Here is a 26914-nt window from a genome sequence, read left to right on the forward strand (position 1 = left end):
GAGAGAGAGAGAGAGAGAGAGAGAGAGAGAGAGAGAGAGAGAGAGAGGTGGGGGAGGGGTCACCATTAGATGAGACAGCCACAGCCAAGGGAAGTCCACCCTGAAGACAGGCTGATGGAGCAGAAGCAGCCTGGAGACATCAGATTGGCAAGTGACTGACGTTTGTGTGAGTTTTAACAGGTGAAAGGATTAGAATAGCTCAGAACCTGTCCAGCATAGTGCCTACAGCTTACTAATAAACTGTAGTGTCTCTGTGTCATTTACATGAGAACTATACAGACAAAGGTGGGGTAGAACCCCCCAATAGGTATTTAGGAGTAAAAAGGGATGTAGCAATCCCTCAGAAAAATAATTTATTTCAGTATCTCTCTCATTGACCTGGACCATTGCTAGCTGGCCCTCAAACTTCCAAGATGGCGTCTGTGTCCCCTCTCAGCTAGTTAATGCTGGCATTGCAGGTGTGCCACATTGTGCCCTGCGTTTATTTTTCCTAATGTAGCTTCAGGGGATCTGAACTCAGATCCTTGCATTTCTTTTGTTTGGTTTTGTTTCTTATTTTTCAAGACAGAATCTCTCTATGTCTTCCTGGCAGCCTGGAAGTCACTATGAAGAAAGACTGGCCTTGAACTTACAGAGCTCCTCCTGACCCTGCTTTGCGAATGCTAAGATTTAAGCTGTGTATTACTACGCACAGTGGTCTTCTCACTTGTACAGCTTGACTTTGCCAAATGGGTTCGCTCCCTAGTCTCTTGGTTAGCACATACATCTCTATGAGACAAGGGGAGGGCAGAGGTCATTTTTGGTCAAGGTTTACACAAATGCAAGAAGAAATCTTAACTATTTCGACCCTTTGCCACCGACCACCCGTTTTCTTAAATCTCTCTGAGGAATATTAGGCCTAAATGTTTGGAGACTAAAATACAAATTAGTTCTTCTTTGCCAAAACAAGCCCAAACTCCCTAAGTCTGACTCCATCCAAGTGGAATGGCATCGCTCACACATGTCAAGTTTAATTTAAAGAGAAATATCAATGGACTTCCCTGACTTGAAAAAGAAAATAGCAATTTAATCCATGTATCACTCTCTAAAACTGATTTAGAACACAGGAGCTGAGCATTACAGAAAACCCATCTGTGTTACGATGTTTATGAAACAAATCTATATGTTGGCAACATTTAACATATAGCAGGTGACTCGGAAGATCTGTTCTTCACTGGGCATCATCTAAGCCCCAAGAACTGGAACATGGATAACAATTCACTGTGCAGCTGGAAGTGGCCAACATTCCAACCAAAAGACATGGTACACACAGCCCAGACCGTCTGCCGGCTTGTATTGAGTCTTCATCTGGGACATGAAAAAAATAAACTTTGAGGGCTGAACTGGGTTGGCAAAGCTCTTGCTGTGTAAGCATCATGACCTGCATTTGATCTCTGGTACCAATAAAAAGTCAGGCATGGCCAAATCTGTTTGTAATCCTAGTGTTTGGTCATGGAAGGGTGAGACAAGTAGATCTTTAGAGCTTGCTGGTTAGCCACTCTTGCCAAGGTGGCAAGCCCTGAGTCCTCATGAGAAACTCTGCCTCAAAGCACAGGGTGGATAACTCCTAAGGAACAATACCTAAGGCTGTCTTATCTCCATGCACATGCACACACTGTACCATGAGTTTGCATGCTTGCACACACACACATACACATGCACACACTGTACCACAAGCACTCACACATACAGAGGAAAAACAGACCTTTAAGCCTCGAGTGATAAAAGAAGAATCTTTACAAGATGAAAATTTGACATTTTCTTAAATATTCACAAAATAAAAGTCAACTTCAATAACAGCGTGTAAGACATCAATATATTTGATTGCGAAGAAATCATGACCTTTGATTAAGGCACATTTGAAAATCAAATTGTTCAATGCTTTCTTGAAGTGGGAGTTTTTGGATATGTCAGGTGATACAGACTCACGTGGTGTTTTGCTGAGGCAAGTCCCATGGGAGGACATGTGATGTTTGGAGAAAGGATAACTAGGACTCAAGGGACAGCAACTGATCGCTTACATAGCTAGCTTTGCAATGCTTTGTTGGTCTTTGTGTTTGCTGATCTTCACTTCGTTGAGAAGGCATAGCAGAGAATTTCTCCTGGTGTCCTGGCTGGCTGGTCCTTGTTGCTCCCGAGGACTCATGTTGATTTGGTGGAGGCCTAGCAGTTTCTGCTGGATCATGCCACTGCTGCTGATTCATGTTTGCTATTCTGACACAACTGAACTGGACTGCTGGTATCCAGACAAACAGAGACTGAAATCACCCTTAAAAATTACTTCTAAACAGGCCCACATCCCCTTGTCCTATTTATTATCTTTTCTCCCCTACTTTTGGACTATGGGCTAGAAGGGGGGACCATCAATGCATGTGAGAACCCTTGTTAAAAGTAGGTTTCAAAAAAAAAAACCTAAGCCTACTCTTTCTTTGAAATATAAATAAAGCATGGCAGTGAGTATAATCTGATGTTTAGTGGCCTTAACATCCAAAAGCAGCAACACCCAAGGCCTGTGTGAGGATTTTAAGAGGATCCTGGGCTTCCTCGGGTCTCTCTTCACTCCTTCCAGACCAACTGCAACTGCCCATGATTTCATCATGATTACCACAGAGCTTCACCTTTTACATTTACTTGTTTGTTTATGTATTTGTGTGTGTGTGTGTGTGTGTGTGTGTGTGTGTGTGTGTGTGTGCACATGTGTTCTGGGTATCAATCAAACTTAGGCTGACAGGTTAGAGGGCAAGTGCCCTGTTTGCTAAGATATCTTACTGGACCTTGCTTCAGAGAAGGAGGTGGGTTGAATAACAGAAGGGCTTCTGGGAGCTCAGAGACAGAACCAAGGCAAACGATCAAGTCCAATGGATTTTAGCTTTATTTGGGGTCCACTTGGCTGACATTTTCAAAGATTGTGGTGTGACCTAAATTCTCATGTCTGTGAATGGATCTCTGGTTCTCAGAGGGAATCATGTTTTTCCACTGTTTGCCACTGCTCAGAATCAAGTTCTTTTTTTTTTTTTAAAGCATTAGGGGGTGTTTTTTTTTTTCTGGTTGGTTGGTTGGGTTTTTAAATTTATTTGTTTTATGTTTGTGAGCACACTGTTGCTGTCTTCAGACACACCAGAAGAGGGCATTGGATCCCATTATGGATGGTTGTGAGCCACCATGTGGTTGCTGGGAATTGAACTCAGGACCTCTGGAAGAGCAGTCAGTGCTCTTAACCTCTGAGCCATATCTCCAGCCCCAGAATCAAGTTCTTAACTTCTGCAACAGCAGAGAAGAAGTTCATTGGTCTTGTAGAATCCAGGATGTACAAGCTAGAAGAATACAAGGGGCATTGATAGAGTAGCCATGATTTCTTCCTTCTCCATTCCTGTCTTCTCTCCTCATGCTGGACCTTGTTGTATAGCCCAACCTGACTTGGAATTCTTAATCCTCTTGCCTTACTTTCCTGCATGCAGGATTTACACACATGTGCCAGCATGCCCAGCAGCAGAAGGGAAACAGCATTGACGGAAGCTGCCTTCCTTACACACGCCCACACAACTGTTCAGTGTTCAGTGTTCTTGGTGGCCAAATGGACACTTTTCCTCAGATCTCTGTTGGAGAGCAGTGTTACCTTTGCCCTGACAAGTAATTCTGGTCACTTTGGAGCACATCACAGATCTAGTTCCAGGCTGTGTAGCTGTCTTTGGATATTTTGGGACATCTGTAGTTCAGCAGTTGGGAACATAACCTTGCAGTCATACAGATTCAAAACCACATACTGGCTCTTCCAAGGGCATACCATGACTTCTCCAAGCCTTGTACATAGCATGAGGAAGAATAACGAACTCTAAGGCTGCCTGGGATGGCTTTAGGCTCTCCCAAAGTCTCTGGCTTTTTGTCATGTGGCATGTTTCTATTTCTCAGGGGCCAAGACAGCCTATGAACAAAGCCTCACGCAGGGCTGGCAGAATCGAATGACCATTCCTACTGATTTGACAGGCACTGGCTTCTAAGGTGTGGCCTGCTGGGCTCAGCTCAGCTCCCCAGAGGTAAATTGTGCTGAGGGAAAGAGAAATATAATAGGCTTTTCAAAAGCAGTCATCCTGTGTGGTTATCTGGAAGTTTTCATTCAACATCCTGGTAAAAGGAAACAGATAACCAATAAACTGAGAATGATGTTAGCCTTGGGATAGATTATCTGATACCGAGGGAGGGGTGGGTGGCACATTTCTTGCTGGATTATTTTCTGCCCCAGTGATGACTGATATTTATAGCTAGTCGTGAATTGCACATCAGCTCCAGGCTGGGGAGCCAGCCTCGAGGCCCAAGGAACTCGTGATCTGCAGGAGCAGTGTTTACTCATGGAATGGAACATTTCATTTCCGTTTGTCAAATGTGTGGGAAGGCTCTGTGAGCCTAGATAGTGTCTCCCACCCTCCACCTCTCATCGGTATGATCCAGCACCCACCTGGGTATAATTTTCTCAGTGCGGGCACCAAAGAGGAACAGACACTGACTGAGTGGTCTATTTCTTTTGGACTAGCCACCATAACAAGTCCTTACAATCTAACTAGGAATGTCAGCCAGCTGTCCATTGCTTACTAGTAAAAGCCCCTGCCAGCATACTGCTGGTTAACAGACCCAGTGTCTCTTGTGAGCCTATAAATTCCACTCTCTTGCTTGGTGACAGTGTTGTGGAGCAGGACAATCATTTCTCCTTGAGCCCAGGCTGGACTCAGACCATCCCTGGGGATAGTTAGAGAGAAGCACAGCGAGGCACAGCGTGTATCCCACACGATCAGAGCAATTTCCTGCTGACACAGTTCCAAACTGTGCTCAGCCTCTGGTAACGAATTCAGACTAACATTAGGCAACTGAGCTCCCCAAGAGAGCAAGTATGTGCACTGGGAACTAAACATTTTCCTTTCTGGATTTTGGTCTAATGATCTGGAACATTTCCCATGGGGCAGTGCAGCCAGGGGAAAACTATGGCTGTAACAGGCAGACATGTTGGAATCCTCATGTACTCCAGTCCCACTGTTTGCTCAGCCTAAGACTCACGGGAGATAACGATCTCTGTGGTGCCCACTCCCCTGACCCAGCTGACAGCCTTGTGAGAACTTGGCATATTCTGGGGCTGCAGGAGATGGCAGCTCAGATGGTTTCTGCACATGAGGAAATCTTACAATGAAGTCCTTCCTGCCATCTTAAGCATGGAGAAAGAAACAACGTCCCATCCCAAGAGCAGCCTGTAACAAAATATCTGCAGGCGCCCGTGACATAAGCCACCTTTACTCCAGCAACTAGAGTAATAACCACAGGCTAGACTCATATGAGTTGGCAGTTTGTCTCTGTGCCTGTCCCTTGCCTTTGCTCCTTTCTCCTCTCCCTCACCATCCATCCCTCCTTCTCTCTCTAGTGCTGGAGATAAAGCTCCAGACCTAATGCATTCTAGACTAGTGTTCATCACCAAGCGACATCTTTACCTTTTATTTATTTTTTTGTTTGTTTTGAGATAAAAGTCTTGCTCAATTATGCAGTCCAATCTTGAATGTGTGATCCTCCTGCCTCAGATTATGCAGTAAGTGTGATTACAGGGATGTGCCATCAGGCCTTGTTCTGTTCCATTCTTAGGTGACAAAAGTTGACTAAAAGTTAGGACTGGGGTCTAGCTCAGTGGCAAAGTACTTGCCTTGTGTGCACTAGGCTCTGGGTTCAATCCTTAGCACTGAAATGAAAAAAGGAGGGGGAAGGAGGGAAATATAGATGGATAGATGGATGGACAGACAGACAGACAGACAGTGACTTGTGGTCAAGTTTACGATAAAGAAAATTTGAACACTTTTTGGGCTGCATTAGACTAGAAGCCAAAAAATATGAGTAGGTCGCAATATGATTTAGTTCAGTGGGGAGCTCAGTCTGGGTTTCTTACCAGAAGCTGAGCACAGTTCTGAAATGTGTCCTGAGGAAGTGACTCTCACTGGGTGGGGCCCGCTCTGGGTCCCCTCCCTGTTCTGGGCTGCTTTCATCCTCTGGTGTAGTAGTGAGTGGAGGACACGGCCGTTCATTAGAAGACACAAGCCCTTGCTATGTGCCCATCAGAGCAAACATACAAAGAGAATATTCTCTCTTTTCTTTTCTTAGCTGGTGGTGGGTTAGAAATGAAACGACCCGGCTCTATAAATATTTAATTTATTCAAATCACATAGAAGATTATTCCAAAGCCACAGGCATGATGATTTCCTGGTAGAATCAAGAAGATTTTCAGTGTGGAGATGATCTTGTGGAGATTTGAAATGTTCAACTTGCCATGAGCAACCAGAACAGACTGTGCCTGTAGGAAACTACAGAAGAGTGGGGGTGGCATCCTTTCTTCACGCTTCACTTGACTGCCCTCTGTACAGGCCACAAGCACCTCACTTCAGGCTCCGTCGGACACTGGGGTTTCTGGCACAGCCCACACACCCCAGTGCATATTAATCTAGCCACTGACCTAGCAAGTCATTTCCTCCCCTGTATTCGTTTCCCACAGAACCATGGCTTTTAATACAGATTACACATGGAGAAACCAACACCCAAATTAGAAAGGCTGGCTATATTCTCTTACAACCAAGAGGCGGCAGTATATGGTTGGATAGAGAGGAGAAGATGAAGGCAGGGGGCTTCCTAGGGCTGACCATTAACTCAGCACCCCTCTTGCTGGCTCAGTGTGACCAGATGGGCTTTCTCTTCTGGATGAAGGCTTCAATTCCTTCCTGCCCATCCTGTAGGGCCAGGTTGTCTACCATGGCTTGGGAGGCGAGGAAGTATGCTGTGCTAAGGTCCTGCGGTAGCTGTTTGTAAAAGGTAGCCTTGCCCAGTGCCACCACAGAGCGGCTCAAAGAAGCAATCTTCTTTGCTATTCTCATGGTCTCCTCCTCCAGCTGCTCCTCTGGCACCACTTTGCTGATGAGGCCATGGCGCAAGGCTTCCTGAGCAGAAATGGGCTCCCCAGTAAATAGCATCTCCAGGGCCACCTGAAGAAGGGACAGGTGGAGTCAGTAAAGCACTCTTCATACCCATGACTTTCTCAGCACCAGCTCTGTTTCACTGTACTGAGACAGTTACTATAGCAGGAACAGCCACGAGGCCACCTCTAAGTAAACACAGAGGGCCTTGCAGCCACAAAAGCATCTTCTGCAGGAGGACCTAATTGAAGACTGCCCGAGAGACTATGGATTGCTGATGCAGACAATGCCAGCCAATTGGGAACTGCTCTTTAAAACAGATGCTTTCTCGGAACCCATGGGGCACGGATGGAGGGTATTAAAGGAGCTTGCAATAGTGTTCAGATGAGCTTGCTCTGGCGTCTCTCACCTGCTCCTGGAGTTTGTGTTGACTCTGTGCCACTGGACCACTTTACCTCCAACCCCCAAGGGCAGGTAGGGTCATGCGGTGAGTAGTCCAGGGAACAGGTAACAAGTCACTCTCAAGACTTACCTGCATACCTCAGCCTAGGAATCTGCTTCCTCAAATGACACTTATCACCCCTTGATGTTGTCAACACCCCAACTCCCTGCCAGGGAGACGACCAGACCAGTCTAAGACCCAAGAAAATACAAGAATCCAAGGATAGATGGAGTCTCTCCCTGGGTCCTCTTGGTGCTACAGAGATTTGATCAGTAGGTCCTGGCAATCCTGGGGAGTCCATCCACCCCTTAAAGGCCACATGCAGAAAGGCAGCCTATCTGATAGGGACAACCCTGAATCCTGCTGGAAAAACGCTCATAACCTCCTGCAAATGGTACGGGGGACACTTCCTCAGCAGGACCCCAAAGAGTAGCTTCTATTCTGGGGACATGAAGAGACTTAAATGGCTTCAGGGATCAGATACAGAGCCTAGCATGACTGTGATGCTCAAGTGGGCAAGATAAGGCGAGGAGGGGAACTGCTGCCCTCACACAGGCTCTTTTCCTGATGCCAGGCTTACAGGAAGATGGGGCACAACCTTTCCCCTCCCCTGTATTCTAGAGCCTGCCACACGGTGAACCTCATTTAGTAACTCTAAAAGGTCAGCATCCATAGTTTCAAGCTTATGGTGACAAGAGGGACTCTGTGGGTGCACGGGGACACAGAACAAGGGTGCTTCCTCTCCATCTCTGGAGATCCTGGTGGCCATTCTCAGACACCAAATGTGCTCTCACTCCAGGGTCCGCATGTGTGTTTCCCCCTCTGCTTGGAATCTTTCCTCCTTCAAGGTGTTAGCTCCCTGTCTGTCATCTTTTCAACAGGGCCCTCCACTGCTGCCATATTAAAATTCTCATTTCTGGTTACATGTTCATCCTTATTACATTTCACCGTTCGGTACATTGTATAATATACCCACTTATGTGTTGATTGCATTTGCTAGCATGTCATTCCAACAAGGGACAGGTTTTGGTGCCTGTTGTCTTCATTATCCCCAGCACTAGGAGACTTCCTTGCACTGTGCAAACAACTTTCCATATTTACGAATGAACGAAGGAATGAATGAACCATTGGCAAGCAGAGTGCAGCACGAAGCACGTTACAGTGGCTGTAAACCTAGGTTGAACGGTGCAGTGGTTTCCATCTGCCCTTTCTTGGATGTTCAGACTTGGAACCTTTACCACATTGCTGGAGAGGGAAGACTTTCCTGTCTGGCCTTGAGAATCTTGCACTGGGGTCTCTGCTTGGTCTCTGGGCTCCAGTCAGGTTCTGATCTCTACATTTCCTACTTCATACAAAACGGAGCACAACAAACACCACGGTGACCCTGCACGTGTCCCAGAAGTCTTAGCTGTTGAGGCAAAGAAACAAGAGAACAGAGAAAAAGCAGGTGGAAGGCAGGGGGCTGGCTGTTGGATGCACTGTAATGGACAGAGTAGGAGAAGGAGGACTCAGGGGACCTCTAAGCAATTACGACACAAAGGTGAGGGGTCATCCCAGAGCACTCTGGTGTGTTGCTTTTCTCCACAAATTTGAGCATAAAATATTAGACCAGCAGAATGATATTTTCCCCAATATGCATCTGTGTCCACAATCCTGGAGTCTCTCCCTTCAGCCCAGAAGACCAAGAAAGTATTAATGGATTAATACCTCATACTCAAGGAAGATTTGCCTAGCTGGGTGGTGGTGGCACATGCCTTTAATCCCAGCACTTGGGAGGCAGAGGCAGGCAGATTTCTGAGTTTGAGGCCAGCCTGGTCTACAGAGCGAGTACCAGGACAGCCAGAGCTACACAGAGAAACCCTGTCTCCAAAAAAAAAAAAAAGGGAAGATTTGCCTGAAGCAAGGTCAAAGGCCATGAGACCTGGATGGCATTCTAATGCCGCCCTTGGGATTCTAAATCATTCTGCCAAGCTTATCGCCATCTCTAGGCCTCAGTTTCCCTTTCTGTCTATGGAGCCACATGTTTTTATAGCAGATAGATGTTCAAGAGGTTAGGGGGTGACAATCATTAAGGAAAAGGCAGTTTGTTTTTCCAGCTAACCAGCCAAATCTTGTCTTAGTACCCAAGTTTCTATACTTGGGTGTGTTTGCAGGAGCTTCAGATGAATAAGAAGAAAAGATTCCTTCACTTCTCCCCTAATGGACTCACACTGCCATTCAGGGTGGTACCTCTTTGATCACCCTAAGTTGGTAAGTCAGTAGTTCTTTACTCCAGGGGGATTTTCATTCAAGATGACAATCATAATTTGAGGCTGTGACTTAACCTGGATGTCAGATGATCTTCTAGAAAGAACAGGTTTGGAGGCAGAAACTCTTCAGCATGTGGACCCACCAGGGTCAAACAAACTGATCCTTCAGAGTCTGATCCCTCCTCTGGACAGAGAAATGGGCACCTGCATCCTTCATGCCCTGGTTTTACTCCAGATAATAGGTGCTGGATTCTCAGTAGACTAGATGCCAGTGAGCAGAGTGAGTAGCTAATATTAACATCCTCATTTCTGAATGAACGTTTCTGTGACTCTGACACTGGCTTCTAGGCTTCACAGCACCTGAGCAGATCAGTAAAGCAGAGGGTCACAGATGCAATGCCTGAGTGCTGTAGCATCCTGGGGCTCTTTGCTTATCTTTTGGGTAGGCCCCATGCCTTGGTCTATCCAGACTGTAAGAACGAAATGCCATAAACTGTATAGCTGAGAAGCAGGGAGATCTCATGCCCTGGAGGTTGGGAAGCCCAAGTTCAAGGCATCAGCAGAATTAGTGTCCAGGGAGAAACCTGATTCCAGGTTCAGAGACTGAAGCATTACTGTGTCCTCACATGGGACTTGGCCCCCTTTCCTACAGGGACTAATTCCATCAATGAGGGCTCTATTCTTGACCCAACACTCACATTCCCAAGGCCCCACCTCCATCAGCTGTCACTTTGATGACTGCATTGCAACATATGAACTCAGGGAACACCACATTCAGTCTGTAACAATGGTGTCTGTCTTCCTGAGGCAATGGAATGCAGCTTGAGGAGATGCAGGGAGGAAGAGGAATGAGTGGGGGATGGTAGGATACGGTGCACACCCATCAGGTGGTGTGCACAGGAAACACACACTAGATCACTGCCTTCATCTCACTGGGAACCTAGGAAAAGTCGCTAGTATGCATGAGTGCTTTTATGTTGCATTTCCTAAATTATGTTGGGCATACAACTCACTGCTAAATAGTCAATATGAGCCATGTCCGAGTGTCTGTGGGGGCTGTGGTTTGAGTGAGGATCACACTCTGAGTTAAGACTTGTAGGAAATAAGGGTGTGCAAACACACAGCCAAGTGGGTAGGTAGCAGAAGCAAGGATTTCTCCTGTGGTGAAGGGACTGGTGTGGGGAAGGGGACTCATGTATTCTCCAGCTTTCCTGGAATACTTACTGGTATACCTACTGGATACCTAAGGTACTGGCTCTCATCTGTGCATGGCTAGCCCTGGTTGGGGAAGAGAGCATCTGGAGGAGGCAGGGCATTTATATGGCACAATGAGGACGCATAATTGAGTTCAAGCAAATAGAGAATGACCTTAAAAATAAGATGAATAATGGTATAGAACATGTTCATGTTCGGGTATAGAACATGGTAGGCTCAACTCTAAGACTTTTGCCCAGTTAGACAAACTACAGTCTTTACTTTCCAGCACTGTGGAACGTTTTCCTAGAGTGTCCAGCAGAGGGAACTAGAGTCCAACACATGCTGTCCTAACACTTCCAGGGAAAGGACTGAGACTTCCCCCACCCAGGACAGTTTGCAAAAGCACCTGCCTGCTTCTCTGTGGATAACCACAGGGACCTAGCACCAGCAGATACACTGACATGTTCACAGTGTGTTTGAGTTCAGTCTTCTTCTGGAGGGTCAAACCATGAGGAGAAACCAGAAATCTGAGTGCGCATGCGCACATTGGACTGGGTGCACGTGTGCATGCGTATTTAGAGGTTGGAAGTCGGTCTTCAGTGTTGTTTGTCAGGAGCTGTCTGCCTTGTTTTTCGAGACAGGATCTTTCAGTGGATAGACGTTTCTGATGCTTAGACTGGCTGGTTCCTGAGCTTCAGGGCTCCTCCCGTTTTGACCTGCCCAGCTAATGTGTACCACTAGGCCTGGCTTTGATCAGTGTGCTCTGCGGATGGAACTCAGTTCCTTGTGCTGTGCAGTTGGAATTTGCTGACTGAGCCTTCTCCCCACCCCCAGGACAGATTGTTTTGCTCGTTGTTTGAAAAGGCCTGCTTCCTGACAAAACTATCTTTGGCAGGGAAAAAGCGATCCTGGTTGTCATGATGCCCCTGCCCCTTCATCTGTCACACTGTGCAGATTATGCAACACGATTCCCAGAATTGGGCTCCCATGGAATTTAAGGGCTATTTTAGTTACATTTCTCCTCTTTCTTTTCAAAGACAAATGTAAAGTTTGGTAAACATGATGCAGCATGAAGTTTCTAGGAATTCTGATAAGCCTTAATTTAGAAGGCTTGCTGTTTTCACCCTGTCAATAGGACTTAAATGCCTTTACCATGGAACCTTCCAGCAAGTCACATGTTGGAAGAGGATAAACCAGTATAGCAACTTCTTGCTAATGAAAGGCTTCACGGTTTCATCTGCAGTTACAAGACAGTCCATGAGTATCACAGAGATTTGTAATATATTTTGACTTGCTGTCTGGGCAACGACATAAGAAATATTCACTAAACATGGATGCACTTAAGGCAAATATCATTCTAAAATAATAAACAAGCATCCCCTTCTTGGAAGATGCTTGAACAAACCATCTCTTGCAGCATGCAGCCTACTTCGAGCCTGCTGTCAGTATACTGGCTTGTAGTTAACCGCAGCATCTCCACAGGAGCATATGTTTCTGCCAAAACTAACAAGGAGGTCCTGCAGAAGGGAGAAATCCTCCCTGGCTCTGCTACTGGTCTCCCTTTGGGTCTCACTTCTTTCTTGCCTCAGGCCTGTGAGCCACTTTTAATCTTTGCAGTTGTTTCAAAACCAGATAGTCCATTCTAGGAAGCTGTTCATTCTTTGCTTGCTACATATATAGGTTTGTGCCTTTATTTCCAGATTTCCCACTGAGAACAGGATGCCTTTCTCCCAGAACAGACACTGTGGTTTTCCGCTTCAGGGGTGCTCACTAAATGCTATTCTGTGAGGTTGCAGAAGGAAGAAAGCTTTACGAGGGGAAACGGATTTGACTGTCATTAGTAAAGACAAGACAGCTCTAACACACAGCTGCTCCTTGTACAGAGTCACATTGTATGGCTAGGATAGTCCTGGTTTAACCACTATAAGCCTGGCACTGTAAATCAGACACTTTAAATCCTTTCTGGAATGAGAAAGGTTGTCAAGAAGTCATTAGCCAGAGATTCAGCCTTAGCCCCTTGACACTGGCGCTGTGTCAGCATGCTGTGTGTTGTGTCTTGTGGGCAGCCATTTAGTGGAACAAAGCTGTTTCGATTGTATTTCAAATAAGGCTATGCTTCCCTGAAAACAAAAAACCTAAAGTCATACTGAGGGGCTTGTAAGATTGAGATATGGCGAGTTCACAGGCTGACACGTGCTGTTTGATGCTACAGAGGAATAGGCAGTAAGCTCTTCTCTCCCTCAGCACAGGGGGACACTGGTGGCTTTTGGGCAGAATGTCCAATATAGAAGACAGAAAATACTGTGGTTGTTTGGTGTGTGTCTGCAAACGTGCGCACGTGTGTGTGGACACACACACACACATACACACACACACACACTCTTGAGTAAAAGCCAGAGGCTGATTTCTGGTATTGTTTCTCAGGTGCGGTGTATCTTGTTTGTATGGAAGGGACAGGGTCTCTCACTGGCCTGGGATTTACTGAGTAGCCTTGGCTGGCCAGCCAGCAAGCTCCAGGTATCCATCTGTGCCTGCCTCCCCAGCATCAGGTTTACAAGAGTGCATCACTACACCTGGCATTTTTACGTGGGTTCTGGGGATTGAACTCAGGTCTTCATACTTGTTTTGGCAAGCATCTCCCCACCTCCACAATGGTAAATCTGGAACCCGTGAGCACTGAAGGGCAGTTCAATTACCTTTCTGGGCACTGCCCTTCCCAGGGCGACCGCTGGGGTGGAGCAGAAAAGTCCAACATTCACCCCCGGAGTAGCAAAAGAAGACTTGTCACTTGCCACAGCAATGTCACAGCTGGCCACAAGCTGGCAGCCAGCAGCTGTGGCCAAGCCATTGACCATGGCAACGATGGGGACCGGGTGGTTCCGGAGCAGCATCATGACCTGCGGGACAGACACACCCACTTCACTTCCGTGCAGCACAAGGAGCTGCCTGCCTGCCATGTCACGTGACTGACTTCTCAGCGCACCTTTCTCATGCATTAGCTCATCAGAGTCTAAGCATAAAACCATCAACTTGCATTACATCTGTGATGAAGTAGGCTGTAGAGTCTGGTTCATAACTGGTCCCCATGAGAAAAGACTCTATTTAGGAACAAGGACATGGAGCTGGGGTCGGGGGTGAGTCAGTTACCTAAGGTCAGAGCATGATGGGAAGTGGGTGGCGGAGGAGTTTAAGCCCACTCCTCCTGCCTCCCCAGCGCCCTGCTGGAAACTGTGGGGTCTTGTTCCCGGGTTGCACAGGAACGCCTTCACAATTGTCAGTTCTCTGCATCTCGGGACAGCCCTTCTGTTAAGAGTCTGAATTTGGCACTGGTGCTTCCTTGGAAAATGAAGGTGGGAAGGGGACTCGAAGGCAATTTCCTTGGTAATTACTTCTCAAATTACCATGCTGCATAGCAAACTCTCTCAGTTCCATTAAAACGGGGAGGGGAGACACCCCGCTGTTATTAAAAAAAAGCAAAATTCCTGCAACGGAGCCCTTGGCACGGAAAGGAGAGACGAAGGCATGTTCCTGTGACCCCCACCACCACAGAGGGCCAGAGTGCTAACTTCTATTTGAAGCTTATTTTTTCATGACACTCTAAACAGATTGTGTTGCCATGGCAACTTCGATTTCTAAATTATTGCTCTTTGAACCTTGGCAAGTTGGGAGGGGAGATAGGGCTACATCTGGGCTTTTCCCCAAGGCAGCAATTGAAAGAAAAACGACCTTCACAGATTTGAAGAGCTTTGCCTGGGAAATTTGTCTTTTATATTCATAAACACTTGATATTTGTCAGCTCCCCCTCCCCCATAGCCAGTTATATAGTCAGGTTCTACGTAAGGTGGTTTTGGTTAGGTACAAACTGTATCTATGATGGTGGCTTTATAAGATTATGAAAGCTTGGGGAAATAGCTCAGTAGCTAAGTGCTAGCCTTACAAGTGTGAGAAACACACACACACACACACACACACACACAGACAGAGAGAGACAGAGAGACAGAGAGAGATAGAGACAGAGAGAGATAGAGACAGAGAGAGATAGAGACAGAGAGAGGGGGAGAGAAAGAGAGAGAGACAGAGAGAGAGAGATAGAGAGGCAGAGAGAGATAGAGACAGAGAGAGGGGGAGAGAAAGAGAGAGAGAGACAGAGACAGAGAGATAGAGACAGAGAGAGGGGAGAGAGAGAGAGAGAGAGACAGAGACAGAGACAAAGAGACAGGGGGTGGGGAGAGAGAGAAAGAGAGAGAGCCAGAGAGAGAGAGAGCCTGGCATGGGGACCCATGCTTATAACTCCAGCACTAGGGAGGTGGAGACAGGAGGATTCTTGAAGATTACTGGCCAGATAATCTATTTTAACTGGGGAGCTCCAGGCCAGTGAAAGACCCAGTCTGAAAAGTGGTGCCCTGAAGATGGCATCTAGGCTGTCCTTTGGCCTCTACAAACATGCACCACACACACTTACAACACAGACACGTACATGCATGTATATGTATGTGTAAGTGTATGTGCATGTATAAGTGTATCTATACGTGTGTGTATACACGTGTGTTCATGTATATGTATATCATAATGAGACATAACTCCAACCATCTAAGTGACTACCCAGCCTAACATTATAGTGCCAACTGAGAGGAGGTGCTACTGCATGTGGTGTGAACGTGTAGCAGTAGTGGGATGTGCAGCACACAACGCTCAATGGCTCTTGTTCCTACAGAGAACTGGAGTAAAGATAGGAAGAGCTCACACACTGTCTGAAGTCTAGCTGCAAAGAGAGAAGAGGTTTTCATTCATTTTGAATGTTGGTTTTTTATACCACTGATTCAGGGATTGTACTTGTAAGAACTCTGAAATAGGGAAAGAGCTCTATGGTCAAGCATGCTCACCAAATCATTACCTCTCAGCAAAAGAAACTAGAAATGATTCAACTGTGCAGGTAGTGAGATCGCTCAGTGGACAAATTGCTTGCCATGCAAGCTTGGTGACGTTAATACCCATACACAGGTGGAAGGAGAGATATGATTTTACAGAGCTGTCATCTTCTGACTTCCATGTGTGTGTCATGGGATGAGTGCCCACATACACACACACACACACACACACACACACCACATAGATATAATAATGAGAATTATAATAAATAATTTTTTTAAAGGTAAATGATTGCTCTGGTTGGATGGATGCTCTCCAAAAGTCCATGTATTAAAGATTTATCTCAGGGTGGTGTCATGGGGAGGTGACTGAACCAGTGAGCGTGGGGTCTTTTGGGAGGTCCCTAGGTCATTGGCACATTCCCTCAAAAGGAATTGGGGTGGGGCTGGAGGGATGGAGCAGCAGTTAGGAGCACTTGCTGCTTTTGCAGAGGTCCAGGTTCAGTTCCCAACACCCACTGTAGCTCATAACCATCTGGAGTATAGTTCCACAAGTACAGATGTCCTCTTCAGAGCTCCTCAGGCACTGTGCACAGATAACGTAAGTGTACACACATGAGAACAAAACACTCATACACATAAAATAAAAACAAATATTTAAAAAAATGTAAAGGACTTGTGGGCTCTTGATCTCTTTTGTCCCTTGCTGTCCTGGAACTCACTGTAGATCAGGTTGGCCTTGAACTCCACTTGCCTCTGCCTCCTGACTGCTGGGATTAAAGGTGTGCACCACCATGCCTGGCCTCTAATCTTAAATTTGAATGTCAAAACCCATTTTTTAAAAACATAAATTCATTACTTGAGTCCTTTCTTTATCACAGTATGAGGCTGACAGATATAATGTCCATGTACACTGAACTACAGCTATCAAATAAATGCAACGTTCCCGGTGAAATGAAGATTTCTACGGGTGAAAAATACAACGCCTGAGTGGCTTAGAGCTCATACAGTGAAACGGAGCAAGCCTGCTAGGATTTGGCATCCAGTCTCTCTCTTACTCATTAACTCATAACTCTGAACAAGCCACGTGACCCTTCCGTTTCACAGTACCGAGATAGGTATTGTGTCAACACTAAGCTAACACAATAGAGCCGGGGCAGATCTCAGCAAACCTGAAGTCTATTAGAGACCTCTACCTGGCTTAGGAAGCATTCAGGGCTGCAATCGTGTGACACACACAGTGATCTACTGTAAACACACCTACAGAAGATCATTTAAACACTTATGTGCCTAGGGAAAAAAATCACTAAACTCGAATACAACAAAATCGTGCAGTCTTCTCTGGGTTTGTGTGGTTATATGACCAAAGTATCTTGTTCTTGTGTTTTACATTTTAAAAATCTTCTATAATCCATACTTATTTTCATCAATTCAAATATTTTAAATCAACTCAGAAGGCAGTTTAGAAAAGACAAAGAAAACTTTGATAAAAAACAAGGCAGCCAGCGGTGGCTTTTAATCCCAGCACTCAAGAGGCAGAGGCAGGCAGATCTCTATGAGTTTGAGGCTTGGTCAACAGAGAGAGTTCCAGGACAGCCAGTGCTACACAGAAAAACCCTGCCTCAAAACCTCAAAAACAAATAAACAAACAAAAACAAAACAAACAAAAAGATTAAAAAAAAAGCCAGGATAATCAAGCCCACGGAAGATAAGAATTAATGCCACCTTTCCAATTTCCCTGCATCAGTCCTGTTTGGAGTTCTGCCTGCTTCCAAGGGTGCGTCAATTGAACGCTGGCTCACCCTCCTGTAACAGCATAACTGGGGGTCTGTATTCTTTTCTTTTCTCCCCATAGTGCTTTCTAAAGCCAGCTACTCTCGTTTCCTTAGTGAGGAGTAGAAAGGAAGGGTCTCTTCAAGGAAAGACTCTCAGGTTGGAAGAGGAGAAAGAAATGAGTCTCTAGGTTACCACATCAGCACCCAGAAGAGTCCTCAACCTCTTCCATAACCAATTCTTACTCAGTCTGTCCTCCTCCCGACTTGTAAATCATTGGCTGTCGGGCAGACTCTGTGGTCTGTAACAAACGTGCTCTGGCTTGCAGAGGCCAAGCTGGCGCTGTGATTCCTGTCTGCCTTTTAGAATCCAACTGTCCTGTGCATGAACTGAACAGTGAGGCACGTAGCTCAATCTGTTCTAGTCTGTTCTCTGATTTTTTTTTTTTTTTTTTGGTTTTGTTTTTTCGAGACAGGGTTTCTCTGTGTAGTAGCCCTGGCTGTCCTGGAACTCACTCTATAGACCAGGCTAGCCTCGAACTCTCGAACTCGGAAATCCACCTGCCTCTGCCTCCCAAGTGCTGGGATTAAAGGCATGCACCACCACCGCCCGGCTAGGACACAGATTTCACACAACTTCCTGGTGTTCATATTTGTCCAAGACGACTTGAGTTTCACGGAATTAGTGCTAAAGAACAGCACTCAGGCCTAGAGCAATGGCTCCGTGTTTAAAAGCTTGGAGTTGCTCTTCCATTGTTTGGTTCCCAGTACCCATGTGGGGTAGCTCACAACTGCCTATGACTCCACTTCTAGGGGATTCAATGCCCCTGGTTTTTGTGGGCGGCTGGACTCATGTGTGCATGCCCCTCCACACACATACACGTATTAAAAATAATAAAAAGAAATCTTTACAAGAAGCCAGTAGCCTTGTATTCTTGTTTGGCTTTTAGGACTAAGCCCTATGCATATACTGAGTATTTTCTGAGGAGCCAGAGGCTGAATGAACTAAGAGCTGCCAAGAAACCTGGCCTTTGCACTCTGGAAAGCCCAGATTCCCATGTAGCTCTCTGCTAACCTGTTTAGGTCTCCGTTCATCCAGATATCAGAGCAGAATGATAAAAAAAAAAATAGGTGTTTTATGGAGGTTACCAGTGTGTACAGGTTTCTTTTTAGATATTTTTCTATTTTAGCCAAATATATTGTAAATTGGTAGAAAAAAATTATTTCAGTGTGGTGTACTAAATTCAGGGCCTTCTGCCCGACAGGTAAATGATTTACCAGGCTAGCTCCTACCTAGTGGGAAAATGATTCTGAAAGCATCACACCTTGGAAAAGCAGAGAATTGGATACTGTGCCAACACTGCTCATGTATAAAGCAAAAGAGCCAGATCTTTTGTTTGTGATGCACACTTATAATCCCAGTGCCTGGGTGGTGGAGGCAGGATGAGGAGTTCAACACCAGCCTTGACTATATAACAACTTTAAGGCTAGCCTGAGCTACTAGAGACCCTGTTTCTAAAGCAGACAACATACTAAGTCTTAACTCCAGTTTGTTTCTACTTCTCCATAAAACCAAAAGGGAATCACGTTTTCTTTTTGTCTTCCGATGTAATGAGAAAGTGATAATCTGGTGTGCTTATGGGTTTTTGGAATGGCAAAGGAAACTATCTGTGCTCAAGAATGTATCTGAATAGCTGGGGAGATGGGCTAGTCAGTAAAGCATTTACTGTGCAATCACGAGGACCGAATGCATCTGTAATCCCAGTGCTGGAGGATCTCTGACACTCACTGGCTAGCCAGGTAAGCCTAACCCCGAGTTCTAGGTTCAAAGAGAGTTCAATCTCAAAACCCAGAGGTTAAGGAAGACACTTGATGTCAACCTCTGACCCCCACAAACAGGAAATGAAATGGAAGAGGTTCATTTCTTCAGAGGTGATATATATATTTTAAACATGCATGCCATTTACCTAACTCAGGTCTCTCATCTTGGCAAGTGCTTCACTGACTGAGCAATCTTCCATGCGAAGTTTAAATATGTAAAATGATTATCATTATAATTTTAGGTTCTTCCTCCTTAAAGGTGTGCATCACCACCTTTTCTCTCTTATTCAAAGCCAGTGCACCAAGGCATCTGCTAACCCTGCAGATGGCAGCTCTGGATACATCATTTTATTTTGCTGGCACATACAGTCAGTAGCAAATCATGGTTACCTTTTTTTGTGTATGTGCATGTGTGTGTGTGTGTATGTGTGTGCTACATACCCATGTGTGCACATGCAGAGGCCAGAGGAGGATGTCTGGTGCCCTGGTCTATTATTTAGTCCTACTCCCTTAAAGCCAGAGTCTCTCCCTGAACCCAGACCTCACAGGTTTCTGGTTACTCTTTCACTCAGCAAACCCTGATGGGCCTCCTGTGTCTGCATGCCCACAGATGTGTGTGGCCATGCAGCGTCTCACGTGGATGCTGGGACTCCAAATGCAGGTCCCCACGTTTGCACAGCAAGCTTTCTAACCACTGAGCCATCTCCCCAGCTGGCATGGCTACTTTTTAGAAGTCTGAACCCAATAACTGCTTGGCTGAGGGACTCACCAATAACTACAAAGCTTCTAACACCCACCTCTCTAGTGAGCAGGCCCTGTGTGTAGACTCTTACCTGAAACCAGAAGGCTACCTCTGTATTTAATAATGGCTTCCATGCTTATTATGCAGGTTGTCACCATGGCTTACCTCAGAACAGGTCTGAAATACCTCAGCGTGATAATCACGGCCTTGCGCATCTGTCAGCTCCTTCAAATCATGTCCAGATGAAAACACAGGGCCCTCGGCTGTGAGTGTTTCCAGTTGAGAAGATTAAAAAAAAAAAAAAGTTAACAATCAGAGGAGGCAAAATGGCAAGATGTAATGGCAGGAGAAGGCTTGGGGATTGGAGCTTCTTTCAAAGCCCTGTCGGATCTGAAGATTTTTAGTTTTGCACTCAGTCTGGGCTCAGTATATGGACTTCTGCAGGTCCTTTGAAATCTGCCATGCCCTAAGCAGTGATCCTATCATCCATGGAGGTCAGAATGTGAGCAGAAACATGGGAGCCGCCTAGCCCCAGTCCTTGATTTCACAGAAGGAGCTGAGGATGTGGCCCCTGTCTTTTCCTTAACAACCGAGGGTCACTCTCCTGATAAGCCGAGAACATCTCCTCCCACTTCCCTTGTGACAGCAATGATGTCCTGTTTTTACAAGTGAGAAAGAGGTGTCCTTAAGACATTAACAGCCTTTGCTTCGGACATCTTACACCTCATATGCCTGCTGCAAGCTACTCATTCCAGCTTCGTTCCCCTTTTCCACACAGAACAGTTGAAAATCTCTATATGGCCATTGTTAAGAAGGTAGCTCCAAGAACCTCAGGAAACACTGATGCTTAAACAAGCAAAGTGCCAGCGAACAGCATCTGTTGTATTTTTGTGGGGTGTGTGAAGATGCTGAGGCACTTTTATTGATGCTATTGCAGTATATATGAGGTGATAGTTTTATTTTTTTTAAGAATTTATTTTTACTCGGTGGTGACACATACCTTTAAGCCCACCACTTTGGAGGCAGAGGCAGACAAATTTCTGTGAATTCAAAGCCAGCCTGGTCTACAGATTAAGTTTTAGGACAGCCAGGACTACACAGAGAAACCTTGTTTAGATAAAACATATTTTTAATAATGTGCATATGTCTGTGTGTATGTGCATTTGAGTCCAGGTGCCTTTGGGGACCGGAGACATGGATCTTGTGGAACTGGAGTTATGGTGATTGTGAGTCACCCGATATGAATGCTTGGAACCAAACCCAGGTCTTCTGCAAGAGCAATAATTGCTTTTGAACCACTGGCCACCTCTCTACTTCCAAAATGATAATTTTACAAAAAATTCTATTAGAGGGGCTAGAGAGATGGCTTGGTGGTTAAAATGACTGACTGCTCTTCCCCAGGACATAGCTCTGAATCTCAGTACCCACATGTCAGTTCATAATCATCTGTAATGTCAGTCAGGGGATCTGACACCCTCTTCTGGGCTCAGAAGGCACCAGGCCTGCAAGTGGTACACAGACATGCATGCAGGCAAGACATCTAGACACATTCAAAACAACAACAACCCCCAAAAGGGAAGAAATTGACAAAATGTCACACCTTTGCATCATTAAAGATGACACTGCAGACTTAGATATGAGAAAGATTTAGCAAACAGATGAGACAGATCAACTGGTGGTTCCAGTGGCCCACCTGCTGGCTGCTGGTGAGTCACCAAGGTGAGTAGTGACAAAAGCCATCTTATAAGGTCCTTGAAGAGACTGAGTTTCTAAATTGGAATTCTGTCTTAAATTTTTGTGTGTGTATATTTGTATGTGTATGTGTGTATATGTGTTGTGTGCATGTGTATGTGTTGTGTGTATGTATGTGTGTGTATATGTGTTTGTATATATATGTCTGTATATGTGTATGCATGTTTGTATGTATGTGTGTGTATGGGTGTGTATGTGTGTGTATGTATGTGTGTATATGTGTGTATATGTGGGTGTATGTGTGTGCATGTGTGCATGTGTATGTGTGTGTAGATATGTCTGTATGTGTGTGTTTGTATGTCTGTGTTCATGTGTGTATGTGTGGGTGTATGTGTATATGTGCATGTGTATATGTGTGTGGTTGTATGTGTGTGTATGTGTGTGTGTATGTATGTGTGTGTATATGTGTGTGTATGTGTGGTTATATGTGTATGTGTGTATGTGTGTATATGTGTGTGTATGTGTGTGTATGTGTATACGTGTGGTTCTGAAGATTATATATGCTAGTGAGTGCTGTACCACTGAGCTGCATCCGTCCCCTGGTTCTTCGATCTTGTGTATGTGTTCCTGTGTGGATGAGTACTAATGAGCATGTGGATGTCAGGGCACAGCCTCAAGTGTCATTGCTCAGGTAGCTCCCATTTTTTCCCCTCAGCTCGGGCCTCTCTTTGGCCTGGAACCCCACCAAGCAGGGCAGGCTCTCTGGCTAGTGAGCTCTAGGACGTCACCTGTCTTTGCCTTGCATTTCCCCGTATCTAGGATTATAGACTTGTAATACCAAGCCCAGTTTTGTTTTTTTTTTTTAATGTGGGCTAGGCACTTGTGAGGCTGAGAGCTCAACCAACGGAGCCGTCTCCTCAGCCCAAGACTGATTTTGATGACAAAGAGAAGCCATGATTTCACTGAGCAAAGGTCTTTGCTACAAACCCCACAGCTAACAAGGGCTGAGACCGCAGCAGCACAGAAGTTCTTGATGCTTTTCAAAGGAAGTCAGAGCAATTCTCCAGTGAAGTGAAGAGAGGGAGTCCCTGCTCACTGGCACATTTTGAGAAACCTTATGTGGGCACCGTGGACCACTAACGACAGGCTTCAGAGAAATACCTGAAATTATAATGACTTTTGGGTCTTCGCTTTCAGCTTTCTGAAGAATGTCACTTCGGAGAGATTTCAGCATGGCCAGTGACAGCGCATTCCTCTTCTTGGGATTGCTTAAGACAATGTTCCTGCGAAAAGCATTTGATAGTCCCCGGGTCATGCACCAGTCAAAACAAGAGAAGACCCCTGCAATTCCTTTCTAATTTAGGAGCAATTTTGAAACTCAAGAAGAAAGGACTGGTGAGGCTTGGTGCCACCTTAAAGGGTCTGTCAACATTCTGGAGTGACAGTTGCGTCAAAACAAGGAAAAAAGATGACCTGAAAGGTAGGCTAGCTTTTTCTCCCTGCTCCCTTGATTTGTTTTTGCTTCCTCCCTCTCCTTCTCCCTCTCCTTCTCCCTCTCCCTCTCCCTCTCCTCCTCTCTTTCCCCTCTCCCATTGTCAGAAACTCTGCTACCTCCACAGCAAGGGTGTGTCACAACAGTCCCCAAAACATCTGTGGCCACAGAGGATGTGAGCTTCAGGTGACAGTGGCTAGGTTAGGTGAATCTGACAAATAGGCCCTACCCACAACTTCCAGGTGCTGTTCTTTAGAATGAGGTTAGGAAAGGAGCCAAAGGAAAAAAAAAAGTCCCCCTTCCCCATCTCCTCCCACCCATTCCAAAGAAAAGGTAGCAGAGGCCCAGCCGCCGGTATGTATGCACTGTGACTTTTATAAAGGTTTCTGGTAAATGTGCAGGGTAATTCGTGCCATCGGAGAACAGATGATACAGAGAGAGCAGACGGACAAACCCATGCAACAGATGTAGCATCTCGAAAAGAGCTGGCACCTCAAGGGCCCTCTGCTATTTAAAAATGGCCCATGTTCAGAATAAAACCACCTGTATTGTCATCCTACAGTCTCACATAGAAATGTCTTATTTTCACTGTCGTTAGAAATGGGCAGTGAACCAAACCAGATTCTCACAACACGCTTTGTATTTCCTGTCAGTCTCCACCCAGAAGCTCTAAGCTTCTCCGTTCCCTTCTGAATATGGCATTTTATTGTTACATGTTCAATTGGCGCCTCCAGAAATAACATTTAGGGGAAGTTTTTTCTTTCTTTCTTTTTAAACAACTCTGACGACTAAATTTATCTCAGCACAGTAAGAATAATCATTCCTTTTGGGATACCACTTTAATTTTGCTGCAGCTCCCAGGTAGGTGTGGGTTACCCTCTCCCAAGTATAGGAATTACTTGCAGCTGGTCTGCTGATCCTTAGAAACCTTTATCCATGGAAGTGATGGAAATTAGCTGTAACCTTGAGGCAAGATAATGAGTTGCCTATGGTGGTAAACAGAAGACATTGTCACCTTAAGCCTGGGGACATGGCTCAGTCAAGCGATTGCTTTGCAAGCACGAGAACCTGAGTCCTCTCTCTCTCTCTCTCTCTCTCTCTCTCTCTCTCTCTCTCTCTCTCTCTCTCAAAGCAGGCACCGTGAGCTAGGGTGGCAGAGACAGACTCCAGGCCAGTGGGAAACCCATCTCAATGGGGTGGGCAACATGGAAGAAATCCAGGTGATCATCTGGCTTCTACATACACATGCAACTGCACACACACATGTGAACATGTGCATGTGAGAGTACATACACACACACACACACACACACACACACACACACACACACACACACACGGAAGCTGCCACCCCAGGATTTAACATCAGCTTAATTTAAGTTCTAAGGCCTTAGGCAAAATTGCACAAAAAGATTCCAACCCACAAGGGCTTGCTGTCTGGTGGTATCTGTTCGGATGGAATCCTGTTAATCCTTCCAGACTCACTGTTAGACAGTTCTCACTTGCGGACTTCTCTTCCCACCACTCCACTGACACCCAGCGGTCATCTCCTGATTACCGGGCCCAGATACATCAGTGGCCTGCACCACACCCCTCTCTAGGAAACACTCGCCCCTAGGGAGGGCTTCATTTGTCTCTGGTCTCTTTGTGCCTTCTTTTCTGGGCTCCTAGGCTCTGGCAGGAGACATTCAGAGCTCCATCCCTTGCTCTCTTTGTTCACTGCACACTGCCCAGGCAACTTCACTGGTGGCCACGGACACCAACTGCTCCCTCTGTGCTGACATCTCCCAGCCATTCCCCTTAATTCAAGCCTCTCTCCAGAGCCCTAGATCTATGTGTTTGCTATGATGCTCTCCAGATTACTCCATGGAAGTGTGCATGGAGGACACCCTCTCCCTATTCTCCCTCTCCTCTGAGCTGCTGCTCTGTCACCCAAGCTGGAGTCTGAAATTCATTTTGTGTTGCTCTGCAGCACCCCTTTATTTCCCAGGACGTCAGAACTCCTCAGCTGTCTTGAGCATTCCCAATGGCTATTTCAGTGTGGAGTGCCTTAAGCTGAGACCATCACCAATACTCTTCATTTAAAGGAGAAAGTTATCTCTGATGAGGTCTCTCCCAAGTCATGGGACATGTATAGAGGGACGATGGTCCCCATAAACGGTCCGATGAGCATCATTTAAAATGAAGAGCATCATTTAAAAATACCACTACTGTTTTTCTCAGCTAATTCTACTGACTGGAGTGGACTGGACTGGTCTCAGAGGCCCACTCTGCCATGACGGCACATGAGGGGGAATACCTTGGGAGGCAGATAGACCTTGGCTTGGGAGGCAGAGAGCAGAGGCTATCTCTTTCAGACTCCTGGCTCACTTACTTCCTGACAGTCATCACTGCACTTGACTTTTGTCTGTGAAGAGGGGCTTGCAGGTCATTGTGTGATTTAGAGACAATGAGTGCAAAGTGCCTGACAGAGTTCTCATTTCTTAGCTGGCCCTCGAGGTACATACGACTGTGTTATTGCTCTGAGGCACAGCTTTGAAATGGGAGCCTTGAAGTGACCAAGTCACACAAGTCCCCCCTGCTTACCATAGTACTGCTCTAAGGTTTGACTCAGGAAGAATTTTAATATATTTCTTATGATGTATAATCAACTGGACTCATCACCCTTTTCTTCTGATTCCCCCTTCACGTTTACCTCTGAAGGACTCAGTCTCCCATCTCTTGCCAGAATTTCTGATCAGATATGACCAGACTTTATTTTGTTGGGGAGAGGATTGGTCTTACTGTGTAGCCTAGGCTAGTCTTGAACTTGCTGCATAATCCTGGAGGGCTTTGAATTCAGGATTGTCCTGCTTCAGCCTTCCAAGTGGTGTGATTACAACCCTGTGCAACCATAACCAGCTTATGACCATAGAAGCAGAAGCTGTTCCTTAAAAATCAGCCAGGATGGCCCTTATGTGGGCCCTACACTTCAGAGCCCTCCTCTGGCTTTCTTTGGCAGTGCTTCTATCTCTGTTGATGAGCAAGGAGGCCACAGAAAATGGGATTACTCTTTGTAAGCTACACTTTAGTCACTGAGCCCTGCCAATGCCTAGCCCCTGGGGTGGCCACCCACAGTGGTCTGTTGGGAGTTAGGGGACAGGCAGAACATGGGCACCCTAGATGGGTATCCATAGACCTGTGTGCTAAGCTCCTTAAAGGCTGTAGCAATGGAAAGATGAAGGGAAGATGTGGGGAGAGCTAAAGGCCAGAGGCTGGCTCTCTGTTCTTTTGGGGGGAACAAGTTTGGGTAAGGATTAAAAAGTCAAACATGGTCTTCTAGGATTAAGAAGAGCTATTTACTGGAGTGGGGGTATATATCACTTAAACAGCTCTGTTTGTAACCCTTAAACATGAAAACATACCTCTTTTCACAGCCTTGTCCTGGCCAGGCCTGAAAAGGGTCTTCACTACATCCAGGTTGTGCACTGATACACAAAGTTTGAGGCTTTTAGGTTTGTAGTACAAGGGGGCAGAGATCAGGGCATGTGCCCTTTCTTACTATTGACCTACCCTACCCTGCATTTCAGCATGCCCTAACCCTGGAGCCTGCTGATTGTGTTTATAAAGGCATGGGGGTCTCTCTCTCTCTCTCTCTCTCTCTCTCTCTCGCTCTCTCTCTCTCTCTC

General features: G+C 45.9%; 1 protein-coding gene across 1 annotated transcript in view; it reads right to left on the minus strand.

The window, feature by feature from the left end:
* Nucleotides 1-6200: 6200 nt before the first annotated feature.
* Echdc3 (enoyl-CoA hydratase domain containing 3) overlaps nt 6201-26914 on the minus strand; it is a 21448-nt gene continuing 734 nt past the window's right edge. Inside the window, exons 2-5 of the mRNA XM_028764934.1 lie at nt 22916-23037; nt 20228-20325; nt 13556-13756; nt 6201-7040 (exon numbers count right to left, since the gene is read on the minus strand). Coding sequence (XP_028620767.1) covers nt 6729-7040; nt 13556-13756; nt 20228-20325; nt 22916-23037 — 733 coding nt within the window. The 3' untranslated portion in view covers nt 6201-6728. The remainder of the gene's footprint in view (nt 7041-13555; nt 13757-20227; nt 20326-22915; nt 23038-26914) is intronic.

This window comes from Grammomys surdaster, unplaced genomic scaffold, assembly GCF_004785775.1.
Source record: "Grammomys surdaster isolate TR1022 unplaced genomic scaffold, NIH_TR_1.0 146, whole genome shotgun sequence".
Taxonomy (NCBI): domain Eukaryota; kingdom Metazoa; phylum Chordata; class Mammalia; order Rodentia; family Muridae; genus Grammomys; species Grammomys surdaster.